The sequence below is a fragment of the Pongo abelii genome, chromosome 14 (assembly GCF_028885655.2).
Source record: "Pongo abelii isolate AG06213 chromosome 14, NHGRI_mPonAbe1-v2.0_pri, whole genome shotgun sequence".
Lineage (NCBI taxonomy): Eukaryota > Metazoa > Chordata > Mammalia > Primates > Hominidae > Pongo > Pongo abelii.
In genome coordinates, this window is record NC_071999.2 from 102,000,144 (window position 1) to 102,021,242 (window position 21,099).

The 21,099-nt window shown below is 35.4% G+C and overlaps 1 protein-coding gene across 2 annotated transcripts in view; it reads right to left on the bottom strand.

The window, feature by feature from the left end:
* Positions 1-21,099, bottom strand: part of UGGT2 (UDP-glucose glycoprotein glucosyltransferase 2) — a 276,140-nt gene that overhangs the window by 48,952 nt on the left and 206,089 nt on the right. For both annotated transcript variants that reach the window (XM_024230998.3, XM_054529561.2), the window contains 6 exons: positions 18,062-18,147; positions 15,229-15,324; positions 14,014-14,098; positions 10,594-10,776; positions 8,644-8,804; positions 7,891-8,005 (listed from right to left, as the gene is read on the bottom strand). In XM_024230998.3, the coding sequence (XP_024086766.1) occupies positions 7,891-8,005; positions 8,644-8,804; positions 10,594-10,776; positions 14,014-14,098; positions 15,229-15,324; positions 18,062-18,147 (726 nt within the window). The remainder of the gene's footprint in view (positions 1-7,890; positions 8,006-8,643; positions 8,805-10,593; positions 10,777-14,013; positions 14,099-15,228; positions 15,325-18,061; positions 18,148-21,099) is intronic.

Consider the following 21,099-nt stretch of genomic DNA (forward strand, 5'->3'; position numbering starts at 1 on the left):
ATAGTGATGTACAGATGGGTTTTTGGTGTGGATGTCCTTTCTGTTAGTTTTCTTTCTAACAGACAGGACCCTCAGCTGCAGGTCTGTTGGAGTACCTGGTCGGCCGTGTGAGGTGTCAGTCTGCCCCTGCTGGGGGGTGCCTCCCAGTTAGGCTGCTTGGGGGTCAGGGGTCAGGGACCCACTTGAGGAGGCAGTCAGCCCATTCTCAGATCTCCAGCTGCGTGCTGGGAGAACCACTGCTCTCCTCAAAGCTGTCAGACAGGGACATTTAAGTCTGCAGAGGTTACTGCTGTCCTTTTGTCTGTGCCCTGCCCCCAGAGGTGGAGCCTACAGAGGCAGGCAGGCCTCCTTGAGCTGTGGTGGGCTCCACCCAGTTCAAGCTTCCTGGCTGCTTTGTTTACCTAAGCTGCTTTGTTTACCTGGGCAATGGTGGGCGCCCCTCCCCCAGCCTCGCTGCCGCCTTGCTGTTTGATCTCAGACTGCTGTGCTAGCAATCAGCGAGACTCCGTGGGCGTAGGACCCTCTGAGCCAGGTGCGGGCTATAATCTCCTGGTACACCGTTTCCTAAGCCCGTTGCAAAAGCACAGTATTCGGGTGGGAGTGGCTCGATTTTCCAGGTGCCGTCTGTCACCCCTGGAAAGGGAACTCCCTGATCCCTTGCGCTTCCCTAGTGAGGCAATGCCTCACCCCTGCTTCGGCTGGCGCACGGTGCGCTCACCCACTGACCTGTGCCCACTGTCTGGCACTCCCTAGTGAGATGAACCCGGTACCTCAGATGGAAATGCAGAAATCACCCTTCTTCTGCGTCGCTCACGCTGGGAGCTGTAGGCCAGAGCTGTTCCTATTCGGCCATCTTGGCTCCTCTCCCCACAACTTTTCTTAAGAAATGCTTGTCTATAATTTTCCTTTCTTATAATATCTTTGGTCTTGATGTCAAGGGAATGCTGCCTCATAGAATGAGTTGAAAAATATTCCCTTCTCTTCAATTTTCTGGAAGAGTTTGTGTAAAACCGGTATTATTTCTTTCTTTGAAGTTTGATAGAATTCACTACTGAAGCTAGCTGGGCCTGGAGATTTAAACTACAAATTCCATTTCTTCAACTGATACCGGGTTATTCAGGTTACCTATTTCATGTTCTGACTTTTGGTGGTTTGTGTCTTTTAAGTAATTTGGCCACTTCATCAAAGTTGTTGAATGTATTACCAGAAAGTTCATTCTAATAGTCCCCTGATTATTCTTTCAGTATCTGTAGAAACTGTGTGCTGTCATGTCTCACATTTCTATATTGGTAATTTATGTCTTTTACCTTTTTTTTTTTCTGATCAGTCTAGATAGAGGTTCATTGGTTTTGTTGATTTGCTCAAAGAACCAGTTTAGGTTTCATTTTCAAAAATCTACAAAAATGTATCTTCTTTTTTTTTCATTTTACTGATTTCCATTCTAACCTTAATTATTCCTTTTTTCTGTTTAATTTTTTCTAAATTAAAAATTTTATTTTTTTAGAGCAGTTATTAGGTTCACAGCCAAATTAAGAGGAAGGCACAGAGATTTCCCATATACTCACTGTTCCCACACACGCATTACCTACTCCCCTATTATCCACACCCCCCACTGAAGTGATATGTTTGTTGCAATACATGAACCTACATTCACGCATTATACTCATTCAAAGTCTACAGTTTACATTAGGCTTCTTTCTTGGTGCTGTACATTCTACAGGTTTGGACAACTGTATAATGACATGTATCTACCACTATATATTTTCCCTGCCTAAAAATTCTCTGTGCTCCACCATATTCATCACTTGCCCCCTCCTGCCACCAGACTCTGACAACCACTTATCTTTATACTGTCTCCAGAGTTTTGCTTTTTCCAGAATGTCATATAGTTAGAATACAGTATGTAATCTTTTCAGATTGGCTTCTTTCACTTAGTTATTATACATTTAAAGTTCTTCCTTGTCTTTTCATGGCTTAATAGCTCATTTCTTTTTAACTCTGAATAATATTCCATGGTCTGGATTTACCCGTTTCTTTACCGATTCACCTACTAAAAGACATCTTGGTTGGCTGCATATTTTGGCAATTATAAATAAACGTATTATAAATATCTAGGTGCAGGTTTTTATGTAGCCATAAGTTTTCACTTTGAGTAAATTCCAAAAATTACAATGGCTAAATCGTATGGTAAGAGTTTGTTTAGTTTTATAAGTAACTGTCAAATTGTCTTCCAAAGCGACTATACCATTTTGTACTCTTCTCAGCAATCAACGCAAGTTCCTCTTGCTCCACATCTTCACTAGCCTTTGGTGTTGTCAGTATTCTGGATTTTGGCCTTCCTAATAGGTGTGTGGTGGTATCTTACTGTTGTTTAATTTGTGTATCCCTGATGATATATGATGTGTAGCATCTGCTCATATGCTTATATGTCATCTGTATATGTTCTTTGGTGAGGTGTCTGTTAAGGTCTTTGGTCCATTTCTAAATTTGGTTTGTTTTCTGATTGTTGAGTCTTTAGAGTTCTTTGCATTTTTTTGGATAACACTCCTTTATCAGATGCATCTTTTACAAATATATTTTTGCCAAAAAAACTTTTCTTTCTCTTGTTATTGTCTTTTGCAGAGCAGAAGTTTTTAATTTCAGTGAAGTCCAGCTTATCAGTTATTACTTTCATGGATCATGACTTTGGTGTTATATCTAAAAAGTTATTGACATACCCAAGGCCATCTAGGTTTTCTCCTATATTATCTTCCAGGAGTTTTGCATTTTGTGTTTTACATTCAAGTCTATAAACCATTTTGAGTTAATTTTTCTGAAGGGTGTAAGATCTGTGTCTAGATTCATTTTTTTCTTATGAGATGTTCAGTTGTTCCAGTGACATTTGTTGAAAATACTATCTTTGCTCTATCTTTGTTCCTCTGTCAAAGATTGGGTGACTATATTTATGTGGGTTTATTTCTGGGCTCTCTATTGTTCCATTGATCTATTTTTCTATTCTTTTGCCAACATACTGTCTTGATTACTACAGCTTTACAGTGAAATAAGTCTGGTATTGCTAGTCTTCTGACTTTCTTCTTTTTCAATATTGTGTTGGTTATCCCAGGTCTTTTCCTTTTCTATATAAACTTTAAAATCAGTAGGTTGACAATCATAAAACAACTTGCTAGGACTTTGATTGGAATTGTGTGGAATCTATAAATTGATCTGGGAAGAATTTATCAATTTAGTCTTGAGCAATTTAGTCTTCCTATCCATAAACAGGGAATACCTCTTCATGTATTTCAGTGTTCTTGAATTTCTTTCATTAGAATTTTACAGTTTTCCTCATGGAGAGAAATATTTATTAGATTTATACTTAAATATTATTTTGGTGCTAATTTAAATGACACTGTGTTTTTAATTTTAAATTCCACTTGTTTATTGTTGGAATACAGAAAAATGACTTTTTCTTTGTCATATAGATTATATTCTTAAATCTATATCAGGCAATGTGCAAAGATCCCTACACAAATGATATTACTAAAAATAAAATACAACCCTAAAAATGTATATTATAAACATAAGGGAATAATATTAATATACTTAAAAAATTTATCTTACGGCCAGGGGCGGTAGCTCACGCCTGTAATCCTAGAACTTTGGGAGGCCAAGGCAGGTGGATCACGAGTTCAGGAGATCGAGACCATCCTGGCTAACATGGTGAAACCCAGTCTCTACTAAAAAATACAAAAAGTTAGCTGGGCATGGTGGCGGACGCCTGGAGTCCCAGCTACTCAGGAGGCTGAGGCAGGAGAATGGCGTGAACCCAGGAGGCGGAGCTTGCAGTGAGCCGAGATAGCACCACTGCACTCCAGCCTGGGCGACAGAGCGAGACTCAGTCTCAAAAAAAAAAAAAAAATTATTATCTTATGCAAAATAGCATTTAATTTTTTATAAATAACTTTATTATACTTATTCTTTATTTCAGACACCTGATCTAAGCCCACAGACTTTGTAATCAGTCTTTTGCTCCAGGTTAATTAATTAATTAAACTTTTATTTTTGGTTCAGGGGTACATGTGCAAGTTTGCTATATCAGTAAATTGAATGTCATGGGGGTTTAGTGTACAAATTATTTTGTCACCCAGGTAGTAAGCATAGTACCTGATAGGTAGTAAAAATGACTAACTTTTATATATTAATCTTTTATATATTAATTTATACTTTTATATATTAATTATATATTAACCTTTGACCTTGCTATAATCCCTTATTGGTACACTGTTTTTTGGGTTTTTTTGGTCATTTTTTTGGATTGTCTAGGCATTTGCAAACAAAGGCAGTTTTATTTCTTCCTTCCCAATTTGTATACCTTTTATTTCCTTTTCTTGTCTTATTGCATTAGCCAAGACCTTACTTTGGTTTTAACTGTTCTTTTTTCCCTAGTTTCTAGGTAGAAGATGAGGTTGAGACCTTTTTTCTTTCCTAAAGGAAGTTCTTAGTGCTATAAATTTATTTCTAAGAACTATTTTAGCTGCTTATGAATATATTCCAACCACAGGCTACTTTTCTTTCTGCACAAACTGAATAATGAGGTACATGAATGTAGAAAGAAATGTAGTCTATAGTTGGAGTATATTCATAAGAAGTGGTGAATGGCTTGACCAATTGGTCAGAGGCCAAGAAACAGAAAGATAGGAAGATTAAGGGCAAGAAATTTTGGGGTAGAGGCTTCTGGATGAGCCTATGGGATTGGCATAAACTGTCAGGATCTTTGGATACTTCATGTTAAACAGCCACCAGAAAGCATTCAACACAGAATCAGCACTAAATAACTAGGCAGTCAAAATTATGTGGTTTGTAGAAGTCGGCTAGCCTTGATCATAGGCTACTCCAATGACACAATGGGCACACGAATGGAGTAGACATGCTGGCAGAGATGGAGACTGTGTACAGGCCCAACAGCATGAGCTCCTACTTACCCAGGCTCATCTAGCTCTTAGAGCTGCCAACAGCAGAGGTAAACACTGAGCTTCTAATATAGCACTTACACTTTGCAAAGACCAGCTGTTTGATGGTAATTTGGCTACACTAGATGTCCTTTATATAGATTCTTCTGGACTGACCTATACACATATTCTACGTATGGGTTTGCCTTTCTTGCTCACAGAAACTTAGCACCATTACCCAAGGATTTACAGTTATCTACTGACAAAGGATTCTATATAATATTGTATTACACCAGGAAAAGAGTTGTCTCACCCAAAGTCACCCCCTTACCTGGGGCAGCCCATATCCAATGACTGGTTGATATGAAGGAATAAAGACTTGTCCAAACCTGTGCAAACTATGAAGGACCATCTCAGCTTCAGAGCTCCCTGTGGGGTCAGTCAACTGAGGTCTTAATTGAATTTGTAAAGTTTCCCCAATTCCATTTCCTTCCTTCCTCCACAGTTGTTGGTCCTGAGAGTACTTCCTAATAAACTTCCTAATTTCCATGTTAGAATTAGGTGGCTTCCTGAGTAATCCAACCTGTAACAGGCAGCTAAGTGGTATTTGCTGATGGAGGGAATGGTGGAAGAGGAACAGAACTTGAGTTCTTGACTTTTTAATTTGAGATAAGTTTTGGGCATTAATGTGGCAATGGCAGTAGAGTTAATATAGGAGTTGGGAATTCAAGGGAAAGCTAAGAGCCAGAGATAACATTTGGGAACTATTAACAGAAAGATATAAATTGAAACCATGATTGGCTGAAAGACTGCTGCTAAAGATAGTATGGAGTGAGAAGTGGGTCAAGGCAGAGATGTAGAGAATAGCAACATTTAAAGGAAAAGTAGAGAAAAAGTAGTTCACCAATAAAATTGTGGTGGGAAAGCCAGGGATGTCAAAGAAGAACCAGCAAGGTCTGACATGGAAGCCAATAGAGAGTCAAGAGAGTGTCAAGAAAGGAGAGGATGAAAACATCCATGCTGCAAAGAGGCACATAAAAACAAACAAGAAGTGCTCACTACACATTTTTACCTAAGAAAAAAGATATTTTGATTTTGCTGAGAAGTGTTAAGTGGATTGGAGGGAGTGGGAGCCAAACTACATTTGAGTAAGGACAATCATCCCCAAAATGTGGTAATGTAGTACTGGGAGAACACCTCGGACAGTTCCTGAACTGCTTGAAAAATGAATCCTTTCTTCAGTTGTCCATAGGCAGGTAACAGGCAACTTCATAGACTTCCATTCACATGTAAGACTAAGAATTCCTTATAAATACATTGGTAAAATTATTAAGAATTACCAAAAATGTATTCATAATCGAAATCTGGCATGTTATTGAGGGTTACAGAGGACCCTAAGTCAGTTTTCTACTAACTGGCAATAGTGAAGAGACCCTATTTTGTATGTAAACACATATATATTTGAAGATCTCCCAATTTTCAAGAATGATTAAAAAAATCAACTCCTTACCAATGTGGTCTTGAATAACTCATTCATATTTTGACATATAATTTCCCACTTACTAGATTTTTAAACAAAGGGACTAACCTTTCTACATTATCTGGAGCCTCTGTTAACTCTTTTCCTTCATTTTTACTTTATTCCCCGCATCTTTATCCCAACCATACTGACTTTTTTGCTATTCCTCAAACACGGAAGGCCTACTCCCACCTTGGGACATTTGCATCAGATATTCTCTTTGGCCTGCATCTGCGTCAGCTTTTATGCCTCCATCTAAAATTCACTCAAAAGTCATCTTCATAGGGACATATGGCCACCCAATTTATACCTGCAAGCCCCAGCCCCTATTCAGTATTCTGAACTCTCTATCATGCTTTCATGTATTTTTTCTCCAAAACATTTATCTTTAAATATTATTTTTAAATTTTATTTTTCTACTAGAATGAAAATATGAGCTAAAGAAATCTTGTTTTTGTTTTCTGATGTCTGAAGTCTTAGGAGAATATCCGGCACATAGCAGGTATTCAACAGATGAATGAATGAATAAACATGCATGGTTGTGATAAAAGTAAGAAAAAAAGAGTCTTTTGCTTCTGCTAAAAGACTACAGAGTCTTTTGCTTCTGCTTAGATTATCTAAAATGTTTCAGATGCAATAATGAGGAAATTGATAGGATATTAGGAAAATAGTGCTTGTGAGGTGAAAGAAAATGTTAAGACAATATCAGGGTGGGGGTGCACTGGATGAAGGGAGTTTGTCTTAAAGATCAGAGAGAGAGACTTAAGCATGTTTACACAATGATGGAAGAGAGTAAGAAAAAAGAGGGTGATATGGTTTGGCTGTGTCCCCATCTAAATCTCATCATAAATGGTAATTCCCATAATCTCCACCTGTTGTGGGAGGGACCAGGTAGAGATAATTGACTCATGGGGGTGGTTTCCCCCATCCTGTTCTCTTGACAGTGAGTGGGTTCTCATGAGATCTGATGGTTTTAAGAGAGGCTTCCCCCTTCACTGAGCACTCATTCTCTCTCCTGCCACCATGTGAAGAAGGACGTGTTTGCTTCCCCTTCTGCCATGATTGTAAGTTTTCTGAGGCCTCCCCAGCCATGCAGAACTGTGAGTCAATTAAACCTCTTTCCTTTATAAATTACCCAGTCTTGGGTATATCTTTATTAGCAATGAGAACGGACTAATACAGAGGGTAACTCAAACAGGGCATAATAAAGTAGAAAGAAGAGGTTTGAGAATGGAAAAGTGAGGATAAAATACTATTAGTTTTGAAAATGTTGAGCTTGAGGTGAAAAAATTATGTATAAGTAGAGATATCCAATAGATAATTACATAAACAGCAGTAAACTAAGAAAAAAGCTCAAAATATAAGACTTCAAAGTTTATGAGCATGGAGTTGGAACAGTCTATCTACACACACTCAAAATTATTCTGTTAACATTTTACTTACCTGATCTAGGTTTGAAAGACTGTTTGGATCTTGACTGAGAGCTTGGTACTGGCTCCTGAGCCTGTCACCTGCTCCAATTCTCCTGAACTTCTTGAGATCCACTACATATAAAGCACTGCAAAAATGAATTACTTCTTGATAGCCTATGTTGTTTATGTAGCTTTAGTTTTACTTTCCTCCAATGAATGTCTACAGTGACGGTATTAACTACAGATATCCTAGGATCTAATAACCATTAATCCTTTCATAAATTTGCTCCTAATATCTAATACTGTTTCCCAGGAGTTTTAAGTTTGTTTTAATTTTGGTAGAACCCATAATCTTTTAGGGTCACCCCAAGCTTTTCCAAGTTGTCATGAAACTCATGGCCTTACAAAAGGCCATGAGGCTTTGAAGATATAATCTTAATTTTATTTCACAAACCAAGTTTAAATCTTCTGGAGTAGTTAGGAGCCATATTACTTGGGTTTAACTCCTTAGCTCAGTTATATACTAGAAGGGTAAGCCTGGGCAAATTACATAAATGCTGTATGCCTCAGTTTCCACATCTACAAAATGGAGATAATAACAGTATCTCAAAAGAGTGTCATAAAGATTTTATGACTTAATATATGTAAAGGCTTACAAGAGTGACTGGCATGAAATGAACAATATGTAATTGGTTGCTTTTATTGTGTAATTTTTAAGAAAACTGAAAGTTGTAATTCAATACATTATTTATTTACTAAATGGTAAGGGTCTGACTTTTCTTACCTGATATGGTATTTCCGTCTTAAAAGATGTGATGCCCAGTATCCTGTTTTCCAGAAACGATATCCATCCATTTCCCTGCGGCTATCACAAAATGGAGTATACCCATAAGGAGCTCCATCCAGATCGAAATCTCGAAGTTCTTTTAGATCATGTCTCACAATCTAAATAATTAGAATAGACTGTCTGATAAAGACTGTAAAATAACATAAGCCCTTTTTTATGGGAATCTCAAATCATTATTACTCTACTACAGAAATCCAAAGAGCTGTATTTTCCTCACAGTGCTTTCATGTAATATGAATTTATTGAATTTAACATTTATTCCTCTTGTCCTTACAGGTTAAAGGTAAACTAAAATTTATATTCCTAGTCTTTAAGACAGTGGTCTTACTCACCAACAAGAATATTTTGTTATGTCATTTATAAACAAGTCATTTTACGAATCAGACATTTGGGGAAGGGGTTAAATATTATATAAGTGCAGAGCTCTTAGTTTCTCAATGTATGAATAACAAAATCATTCCATGCCAAATCTCCATTATTGTATATTTGCAAATGTTAAGTTTGAATCATAAAGAAAAATCTCCCAATTATTCTAAATAGCTTGAATAAAATAATATCAATGTTATTTTTTAATATGCTCAAGCCTTCTAGAAAAATATTAGTGTACACATTGAAAGAAAGGTAGGAGAAAGAATCATATTAGATATTATGTGTGGGGCTCAGATGGGAGGATTGCTTGAGGCCAGAAGTTTGAGACCAGCCTGGGCAACACAGTGAGACCCTGTTTGTACAAAAAAAAAAAAAAAAAAAAAATTAGCCAGGCGTGGTGGTGTGCATCTGGAGTTCCAGCTCCTAGGATGCGGAGGTGGGAGGATGGCTCGAACGCAGGAGTCTGAGGCTACAGTAAGCTATGACTGTGCCACTGCACTCCAGCCTGGATGACAGAGTGAGACCCTGTCTCTTAAAAGAAAAAAAAAAGTGTGTTTAGACATGCTATTTTCTTAGTTTTCATTGTAATGTTTCATATTTATCAATTTGGAATAGAGTACAAAAATAATAAGAGTTTAGAATATGAGTAAATTCTAATACAGGACTTGAAATATATTTTTTGTTCCACATAAATTCTAACTTATCCATTTAATTTATGTTTTCATGTACATATTACTTTTTTCTTAGAAATTCTGTGTATTTTCAATTTTTTTTTTCCCACTAATGATTGAAAAGCAATGCAAGGAGGGAAAAAGGAAAAGCCATAATTTTTGGACATATAAATTTTGAAAGCAGAGGGCCTTGGTTGTTTTTTTTTTTGGCCAAATTTATTTCATTTTTAGAGATAGGGTCTCACTCTGTCACTCAGGCTGGAGTGCAGTGGCATGATTGTATCTCACTGTGACCTCTAATTCCTGGGCTCAAACTTTCCTCCCCACCTCAGCCTCCAAAAGTGCTGAGACTACAGGCATAAGTTGGCCAAATTTAAAATGCTCTTTTCCTTAAGTGATAGAGTGATGAGAACTTGGTTATTGGTTGAATGCGAAAGAATGCTGTTGAAGGTGGAAGAATGAGAGTTGTATGTAACTGCTAGCTGTTCTAGCAAGAAGAAATTCCTAGATTTAAACAAATATCAGCTCATAATTTACAGGAATTCATTAACTACTCTTATTATGACTAATATAAGTATTTGTTTTAGTTCTCAAACGTAAAAAACTACTACTTTAGAGAGAAAACTTCCATGTCCTAAATAATAAATGGTACTTCTTACAGTACCTTCAATTTTCCCCTGGAATTCTGACTTTTTGTTTTTAAAGATACTTTGCTTATATATCACAATCATATCTTAAGCACTGTAATGAAGATAATAAACATGAGCAACATGAATTAATCTCTATATTAAGACAGAAGTGTAAAAAATGTTTGCGTATTGCTAAAAATAGTAGTTAATCTTATTACCTGGTCAGCATCAACAAAAATGATTTTGTCCACTGCTAGTGGGAAAAGAACATCAAGGAAAAGAATTTTGTAACCCCAAATAATCCTCTGTCTTTCAGTCTGTTGACGAAGCCAACGGGGCCACCTATATTGAACTAGTTCATATCGGAATCCATACTCTTTAGCCATGTGAGGAATTACTTCCTAAAAACACACACACAAAATCAAACAATATGTTCAAGAGAAAGTAGTTTTGTTTTAGAGAAAAAAAAAACATTAAAAAGATAAAGTTTCCTATAAATTGTTATAAACTAATAGGCAAGATGTCTAAATACTACTTCTATAACACACTTATTAATGAGAAATATTAAAATGCTAACAAATATGAAAACACAAGTATAAATAAAACTATATAATTTAATGTCATTAAAAATAAGTGCACTATATTATTTAACAAACTTATTAATGGAAGATAAATGTTCCCATACTTTTATTGTTAACATCTGACTTGAGAAAACTGACTTAAAAAAAAGCCTCTGGATCTTGGAACACCTACATATCAAATAGTTCATGTATATGTCAACAGGTTGGTTGGTCAGAGATGTAAAGATGAAGAAAGGATACAAAAAACACAAAATAAATTCTAAGCTGATAAATTAGATTCTATACAGGAGCTTCATGTTTGAGATATATCATTATTTAATTCAAGGATTAAAAATACGAAGTAGTGATTATGGTCTGAATATTTCATATTTGACTCAGTATCTTATAGGCTTAGAAGTAGCTTATTCCCTGTTTAAAGCAGAAGCAGTTAATGAAATATACTGTGGGCTAAATTTAGTTCAAAAGCTCAAATATTGAGAGAGAGGATGAAAACGGAATTGCAAAAGATGAATTAATAAATATAGAATTTGAGTTTTACCACTTGATTCTTACTTGAAACTAGTTTCTGGTTATATGTTTAATTTTTTTCTCTGACTTTGTAAGAACAATGTAGATTTAAAATATGTTTTTTTAAATGCAAGAAGCACCAATTTTATCTGTGAAATCTTGAAAGGGGTACAACAGCTGCCAGGAGTCATTGTTTTGGTTTCAAAATAAAATAAAATAAAACATTCAGATAAAATAAAAAGAATATTTTTTCTTCATTAAATATGTGTTCAAATATTCACTGAAAAAGGCACTGTTCCAGGATCTAAGGGTACATTAGTGAACAAAAGAAATACAAATTATGATCTTCATGAGGCTTGTATTTTAGAGGAAGTAGGTAGAAATAAACTATTAAGTTATCTACAGAAAAAAGTGCTATGAAGAAAAATTAAAAGGGAGAGGGAATTATAGTTTGCATAGTGCTGTCAGAAAATAATTATGCCTAAGTATGTATAATTTTAGCAAATATTTGAATGAAGAGAGGAGATTTGACTTTTCTAAACTGGTAGGAACAAATCTAAAGTAGCTAGCGGCTTCTGTATCTGGCTGCTGATTTACACAGATGTTTGAGTTTGTAAAAATCCAAAGCTAAATTTCATGATTTGTGCACTTTTCTGAGTATATGTTATATTTCACTAAGAAGTTTTCAAAAGAAAAATTTTGAAAGAAAGAAACACATCACAAAAAGAAGGAAAATACTACTTCAGACACAGTATTTCTTTTGGCCATGCAGTGGAACAAGACTTTCTAATCCAGACATAGCACCATTGTTCTGATGAATAATATCTTTTCCTGCTAAGAGAATCTTTAGATTTTTCTATCTCAGTTTATTTGGGTTAAATACTCCCTTATTCAGTGTCTGACTACAGGAAAGCATGTTAAAAAATTAGTAGAAAAATAGTATAACTTCTTATCTATATTTATGGGTTCTTTTTCTGTTTTTTTTTTTTTTTTTCCTACTGTCAAATGAGCATAGGAGGAGACACTGTTGGTGGTGGAGGGCAAATGGGCTGTTACATAAGGTTAAGCACCTGAGGTCTGAATGCCTAGGTTCAAATCTCAGCTGTTTCTAATTAGCTGTTTCATCTCAGGCCTATGCTATAAAGGATGATTCTTGCTCAAAGAAAGGTATGGCCCTTCACCCTATTTCCCAGGAAATATCCCCTACCCTGGCCCTTCACCCTATCCCCCAGGAAATATCCTCTACCCTTGGAATTTCCCAACTAATAAGAATGTCTATGTTTACCTGCAGATCTTGGACCACACTAGATATTGTATGCTAATGATGTTATTTGTAGTGAGGACCTTGGGCCACAAAGCATCAGTTCAACATCTGAAGGGGTTAGAGGCTAAGGTTAGTCATGCAGGCTGTTAGCCAAGTCCACACAGCTGACCCTCAATAAAAACTCTGCACCACAAAGTTTGAATGAGCTTCCCTGGTTGGCAGTACTCCATGAGTACCCTCACACACTGTTGCTGGAAGAAATAAGTGCTATCCACTGTGAGGGGATTCTACTGGGGTGTCTGGTCTCCCCAGACCCTACCCTAAGCATCTCTTCCTTTTGCTGATTTTATTTGTGTCCTTTTGCTATAAAAACTAACTGTGAGCACAGCTGTTTTTTTGGAGTTATATAAATCCTTATAGTAAGTTATTGAATCTAAAAGTGGTCTCAGGTACCTCTCAACTGTGCGAGCTAGTTATATAACTTTTGAATCTTGGTTTTCTTATCACGTGGGATTGTTATGAAAAACAATTGAATAACGTCAGTTAAACACTTGGCATCATGCCTAGAAATATTAAGGAATAAAAGCATGCTTGGCTAGTTTTACTTCTGTTTTCCCACTGCTTTTGGTCTAGAAAAAACAAACTCATTTGAAATGCTGTCGAATGAGACACCAAATTGCTGTGGAGACACTAAATTTCACAGAATTTGATTATGCTGTAGGGAGAAAAGGAAGAAACAGAGTATACTTTGTAGCAGGAGTATAGGGCTGAGTAAAGGGTAATAGCTGTTGATCACCTGAAATCTTCTAAATATAAAATGCCTCAGATCATGGTGCCCAGCAATCAATGCACTACACAGACGAAAGAGCTTTTTTGTTTCAGTACTGTAAAACTATTTTCTATGGTATAGGTATAGTCTTTGTATTTTCTTGATACTACTACTGTTTCTGCCTATCTTTGCAAAAATGTCAGAATCCATTTCTTTTCATTGAAAATCTGTATATATTTTCCATTGTCAAATTGTATTTAATTACTCATTATCATGAAAAACTACTAGTTATTCTGATTTTGATTTTACTTAAAAATATACAGCCTTCTACTGTCCTCTCCTTTGAACATCTCTAAATAAAAATTGCACAGAATTTTTCTTAAGCTACATAAAAATACTAAATACCATTTTTTCAAAAAGTTCATTCTGAAAAGAGAAATGTCATATAAACTTACAATGATACAAATAATTTACTATTCAAACATTAACCATTCTACAAAAAAAGCTATGTACTTACTTTAAATGTCGGTGAGAGATAATTTTTTAGCAACCAGAATTTCACTGGTGTTTTGGTGTTACGCAAAACAGAAAGCATCATAATTCTGTATAAAAGAATATTAAATCCAATATATGTTAACAGTAACAGGAGCTCATATACATTTAACCTTGAAGTGTTTTTTAAAATTTAATTTTAATTTTTTAAATTTTACTTTAAGTTTTGGGATACATGTGCAGAACATACAGGTTTGTTACCTAGGTCTTTTAAAGGCTTTTAAATAATTGAAGGTATAAATTAGAAGGTTTTCACAATGAAATGTGAAGAAATAAACTAAAATATGGTTTATCAAGTATGTAATGTGTAAGGATGAATACATATACATCATGGTAGCTTCATCTGGGCCCAGTTGTCTATGACTGTGTGATTAATATTAAGTCTACAAACCCCGAAGAGCTGAATGATCTATCTATATTGACAAATTCACTGGATGGGTCATTTGGTTTGCTAACCTAAACCTCCGAATGGAAAGGATACAAATGAATCTGAAGTTCCATTTTAACGTATCAGTGCTACAATTCAAATATTTTTGAGTTATTCTCTGTGACCTTTCTATATAAACTGTTTTAAAATAGCCTTTTGTACTTTGCAATATGCATTTCTCCCCTCATTCCCTTCCTTTTTATAAAACAAGGTTTTCTTCACTGGAAAAGGATAATTTACTGTAGTAAATTTTATATATATATAGTAAATATTGTATATATAAAGTACTGTAAATATATATATCATGTGCGTGTGTGTGTGTGTGTGTGTATATATATATATATATTCTTACCTATCCAAAATGTCTATTTGCTAGCCTTGAAGAAAACCAATATTCCAAATCAAGCCAAACTCATGAAATTTCATATTTATATATACTTACCTCATAATTTTAAGTAAAAAAAAAAGCAAGGTGTAAAGTAGTATGTTCTTTACCATTTGGGTAAAAGGACTTAAAAAACTGAAATAAATAAATAAATATACACACATATATATTTACGTGTGTGGGTGTGTGTATCTCCTTAGCAGGATATAAAAATAACACTATGGGTTTCCTGTGAGAAAAGGAACTGAGTATCACGGAAACAGAGGTGGGAGTTTTTTTTTCCCAGTGTATATTCCTTTATTTTTTTTTGAAATTTGAACCATGTAAATATTTCTTTTTCAAAATATAAGGTTAAAAAATATACCTACCTTAAAAAACGTTCATATAAATGACCAGAAGCAACTGAAAAAATGTTTAGGACATCTTTTTCCTTTTTGTCTTCTTTATGCAAGCTTACTGTGAAACTTGGAATAAAAAAGTAATTGACATTTCTTAAACATACATATGGATTGTATGCCTAAATACTAAATATAAGCAATAAATATAGAAATGTATTTCAAAATAGTTAAGCTATAAACACTCTATAATATTTACAAACTAATATTAAAATATTTGACAATATCATTTGAAGCTTTATGAGTTTTTTTTAAAATTTGTAATGTGGAATATAATTATATTGTCTCTAGGTGAATGGGCTGGTATTTTTAAATTTTTGTGAGTTGCCAAAGGTTGTTTTCAGAACAAAGAATGAATTACAGCTTGACATGGCCATATCTAGTGTACTGAAACTTTAAACAGGCCAATGAGGGAAGGAACAGAATGCCTAAGTGTGGAACTACGGCACAGCAAGAATTTATGTGGTAACAGGGTAGGTTTGTGAATGCTGCTGATGGGGCTCACCCAGGCTAAAATATTTTTAAACCATCTACAATTTGGAGCTCCTCTGACCAAGCAGATTTTCTCCTCCACGCAGGGTATGGAGTACCCTCTTGGTACTCTGGATGACTTCCATGACAAAGAAAGCACTAGGGAGCCATGTCTACTCACTGGTTTACATCATGGTAGCGTCATCTGGGCCCAGCTGTCATTTTCATTACATATTTGGAGCTAGACCAGCTCCATTTCATTTTTGTATAGGCCCATTTCATATATAAAAATGACTGAATCTTTTATTTACAGTATTCATAACATATAAATTCATCTTTTTCTTCCTAAACATTTATTTTAAAATACTTTTTATATAAACAGATATTTAGAATGAATAAAATTTGGTAAACAACTTAAAATCACCATCAAAGGTATTTTGCAAAATATAAATTGTTATGACAGAAGTATTTTTCAAATCTTGTAATCTCCCAAATAAGAAAAGAAGGTGATTCAGTGGCAAGAAAAAATAATCATTCTAAGTTAGGACTAAAACTAACATGAAAAAAGTCAAAGCATCATAAGACACACAATACTATGTATCTGGAGCAGTTAATGTCCCAAAAACTTACCATCTCTGTTTCTAACAAAGCATTTTGTTTTTGGTATCCTTTTTATGTAGCAAGTGGCTATACCATAATTGAACAGTTATCCTTAATCATTCTTATCTATACCTTCTAACTTTAATGGAAGCTTTTAGACAGATACTCTTAAAATTGCTCAGATTCTATTCCATTATCTCCTGTCAAACATACCTACCCTCCAAATCATCTCAATGAGTGGACTTGATCCTTTCTCTATCAGTAACTTGTTCAAAGCACACACTGTAAAGTAACATGATTTTTCTTACCAAACAAGGAGTCAACTATAGAAAAAGAGGCTTAAACTGGGCAAAATCCAAAATGATGGAAGTGCTTTTGACTACTATAACCAAATATATTTAAGTTGTTGAATCTACTTTGGCTAACATTTCTATTTCTTATCTTTGATCAAAATGATTAATGGTTTGCCATCATAGCTCACATAGGGTTCAAATCTCTAAAACGGACATTCAAAGTTCTTTACAATGTGCATCTACAGGAGACAGCTTTTGTTTTTGCTCACCTAACATCTGTTCCCCTTCTAGTAACAACCTGGTATTTTGGGGGGAATCATTACTCCTCCCATCTCATTCTATGAGGTTTAGGTGGGACAGGGCTTCCCACCAGTTCTAGAAGTAGGCATATGACTCATGCTTGGTTATCAGAGTCACAGAAATCAGTTCACTTTGGGACACACAGCTATAGTTGGACCCATGAGTCAGCCTTGGAACTTTTATTGGTACTGTTTGGAAAGAGGCAACTTCCTTCCACTGGAAACAGTAAACTTTTACTTTTAAAAGTCTATCTTAAAATGGAGGAGACACAGAAACAGTAGACCTAAGAGATGGAGAAAGATTGTTTCCACACCACATCACCCAGTGGCCAACACCAGGTGTACTCCTGGATTATTTAGATATCTGAGCCAATATATTCCTTGTTTCTTTTTTGAGACAGGGTCTCACTCTGTCACCCAGGCTGGAGTGCAGTGTTGCAATCTTGACTGACTGCAGCTTTGACCTCCCAGACTCAAGCAATCCTCCCACCTCAGTCTTCTGAGTAACTGGAACTACAGATACATGCCACCACGACTGGCTAATTTTTAAATTTTTTGTAGATACAGGGTCTCACTATGTTGCCCAGGCTAGTCTTGAACTCCTGGTCTCAAGCAATCCTCCTGCCATCACCTCTCAAAGTGCTAGGATTACAGGTGTGAGCCACCACGCCTGGCCTGTGTTCCTTTTTAAACTAACAATAAAACAGTATAGGTATCAATCTAACATAAACAGTCCCTATTATTTTCAAGTTGCAGCTAGCTAGGCTACTTTCTTTTCTTTGAGGAACATACCCAATCATTTTGTCTTCATGTGAGTGCCTTCACTCAGTCTTTTACTTTTGAAATCCTGTCTGTCCTTTAAAACAGATCTTTGCCACACACTTCTTCAAGGAGTATTTCCCAAGGTTCCTTGTAAGTGGATATATAATTTTTCTCCATTGGTTTGTATAGTATTTTATTTTCATCTGTCTTATAGCTCTAGTTTCCTATCTTGTACACAGTAGTAACATTTATGTATTTATCTTATCCCTCCTAGATTAGAGGACCTTTGCCTTACTTAAAATTTTCACTACCTGTGGAACTTCCACATACTAGACTTCTGGATCAATCTAGTGATATATTAAAATATTCATTAGTAATTACCTTTTAATGGAATCCCACAGTCCTTTCGTTTTTTCATCTTCATCGGTAAGGATATCTTCCTTAATTTTGTCTGTTTCTTTTTTCACCTAGATAGCATGGCAAAAAAGATTAGAAATTGGCTGCTTTAAATATTGTGCTGTATGGTTAGAAAGTGAAACATATTGGGCGAGATTACCCATAGAAACTAGATTGACAGTTGCAGTAACCAAAGACAGGCAATATCTTAGCACAATGTTGTAAACAATCTGGTCTTCAACTATCAATTCAACCTCTTTGTTCAGTTTCTTCAGTGGTTACCTCCATATTGCTAAATAATGTACTTACACTTGTGTTTACTAATTTATCAGCTTTAGGCATTATCTACTAGTATTTCTGAATTCAGAGTTTAGACATTATTCACTCTTTGTGATGACAGATGAATAGCTCACTTATCGTCATCTTTCCCTTTCCCTATTTGTCTGGAAATTTTGGTAGTAATATGTTTATCTTCAGTTCTTCTATTGAGTATTTTTTGTCACTTTAAATAATATTTAAATCTCTTATTTTTTTATTCCCACAATCCCAACAGTTTCTTTTGTATAATCTGTTTATAAGGACACTACTACTTCTACGATTTCCTTCTACCTCCCAACTTATATTAAACCTTGACTTTAGAATTTGTAAATATTGATAACATTTACATTTAGTTCAGTAAACATAATTGTATCTGTTGCATTTTGCTATGGTGATTCTAAAACTTGAAAATCAGTAAAAAGTTTCATTGTGACAATGTAAAGATTAACCACTGAAGAGTCGGAAAAGCTACTAAAACTCTATTTCCTCTGTACAGTTATAGTTTTAGTATAGTACAGCATAGTTATAGTTTCCTCCTATGGCCACTGTGCCACTCCTAGAAGACTCTTGCTGGTTTAGATGAATTCTCCTTTCTTACATTCCACCAGCAGAGAACTATTTTTTCCTGGAATTTCATTGTCCTTATTTTTTTCTTGTGGGGAGATATACAAATATGTCTTCTTTATCACAGACATAATCTTTTCCAGTTTATTACTCATGTTATCTAATTGTCTGGAATTCTTGTCTACCTGAAGACATTTTTCTTAAAGTTCAACAATTAACTGTTTCTTTCTAGATTTTCTTTACATTGGTTTACAGATTAGTTTCACCATTTCTTGAACTACCTATCTTTCTTGATCTTGATCTTGATCTTCATTGTACTGGCAAACGTCTCCAAGAAAGGGTATGAAAAATAATTTTTCTAAATCTTCACACTTCAGAAACTAACATTTTACCTTCACATTTGATTAAGAATTTGGCTAGATACAGAATCTTGGGTTCAAAATAATTTTCCTCAAAATACTGAAAGCTTTGTTTTGCTGTCTTTTAACATCTAAGTATTTTGAAAATGGAATTCAGATGTTAGTGTTGTCATTCTATTGCAGTGACCCACTTTCCTTCTTAGTAGCTATTATAATCTTATATGGGCCATTTTCATTCATCCTACTTCGTAATTTGTGGACTCTTTGGACATGAACATTTTTCTCTCTCAGCTTTACGACACTTTCCCTCCTCCATCTTCTCCGTTGTTTCTGGAATTCCTCTTAGTAGGCTATTGCATTTCATGGGCTGATCCTCTATGTTGCTTATCTTTTCTCCTCCCTGTTTTTCTATCTTTTTACTGTAATTCTGAGAAAGAGGTGGTTAGGAGATAAAACTGTGTTATTAGAAAACAAACTGAAGGCGGCCGGGCATGGTGGCTCATGCCTGTAATCCCAGCACTCTGAGAGGCCAAGGCGGGTGGATCACTTGAGGTCAAGAGTTTAAGACCAGCCTGACCAACATAGTGAAACCCCACCTCTACTAAAAATACAAAAAATCACACAAACATAAAAATTAGCCAGGCATGGTAGCACATGCCTGTGGTCCCAGTTACTCAGGGGGCTGAGGCAGAAAGATCACTTGACCTTGGGAGATGGAGGCTGCAGTGAGCCAAGATCGGGCCACTGCACTCCAGAGTGAGCAACAGAGCGAGACTCCGTCTCAAAACAAAAACAAAAACAAACTACTGAAAGACGTAGGGTATGGGTAGGCTGTACAATATTTCTAATTGGGATCTTTCATCATTCATAAAAATTCTTAGCCATTATTGCTTCAAATGTTACTTGTACCCCATTCTTTAATTATCTTTGAAATTCCATTTAGTTTACTTTTATTTACCAACAAATACTCATAAAGTGCTTTATCTTATCTTCATAACAGTCCTGTAAGGTATATTCTATTGTTAACCCCATTTTACAGATGAGGAAATGACACAGAACGAGATTAAGTAATCCGTCCAAGGTCACACAGCTAGTGAGTGGCAAAGCCAGTTTTAAATCCACTACTGGTAATCTTAGACTTTCACACTAGCATGTGTGTGTGTGTGCGTGTTAATGCTCTCTTCTATATTTTCTTTTTTTCCTGTCTCTGTTGCATTCGGTATACTTTTTCTGGCCTATCTCCCAACTTGCTAATTTTCTCTGAAGGCATGTTAAAGCTATCTACTGAATTATTAATTTTGGTATTGTATTACTCAGTTTCCAAAGTTCTACTTTAAAAAAATCTAATATGCATGTTTTACAGTTTCATGTTCCCTGCAATTATTTTTAAACTCATCTTTAATTTCTTTAAAAAAAGTACAGCTGTTTCAGAGGCTATTCTAATAATTCTAATATCTTTCAGTCTCTAATATCTTTGAGTCTAATATCTTGAGTCTAATATCTTGAGTTTTCTGTTTCTGCTGGTTTTGTGTATTTGGTTAACTTTGACTATGAGTTGGCCTTCATACTAGAAAAATTTGATTTGCAGCTTAGGCTACTGTAATCTTATTCCAGAGATTTATGGATGTCTCTTCCAGATACCTCTATATCCTATCAATCTGGAACAATTTTAGTACCAAGTCAAGGTTCAGGATTCCCTGGCCTACTTAGCTGACACAAATTTGGGCTAAAAGACTATGAGGAATAATTTTTTATGTTTCATCCTTAGCCTGAAAATAGAGC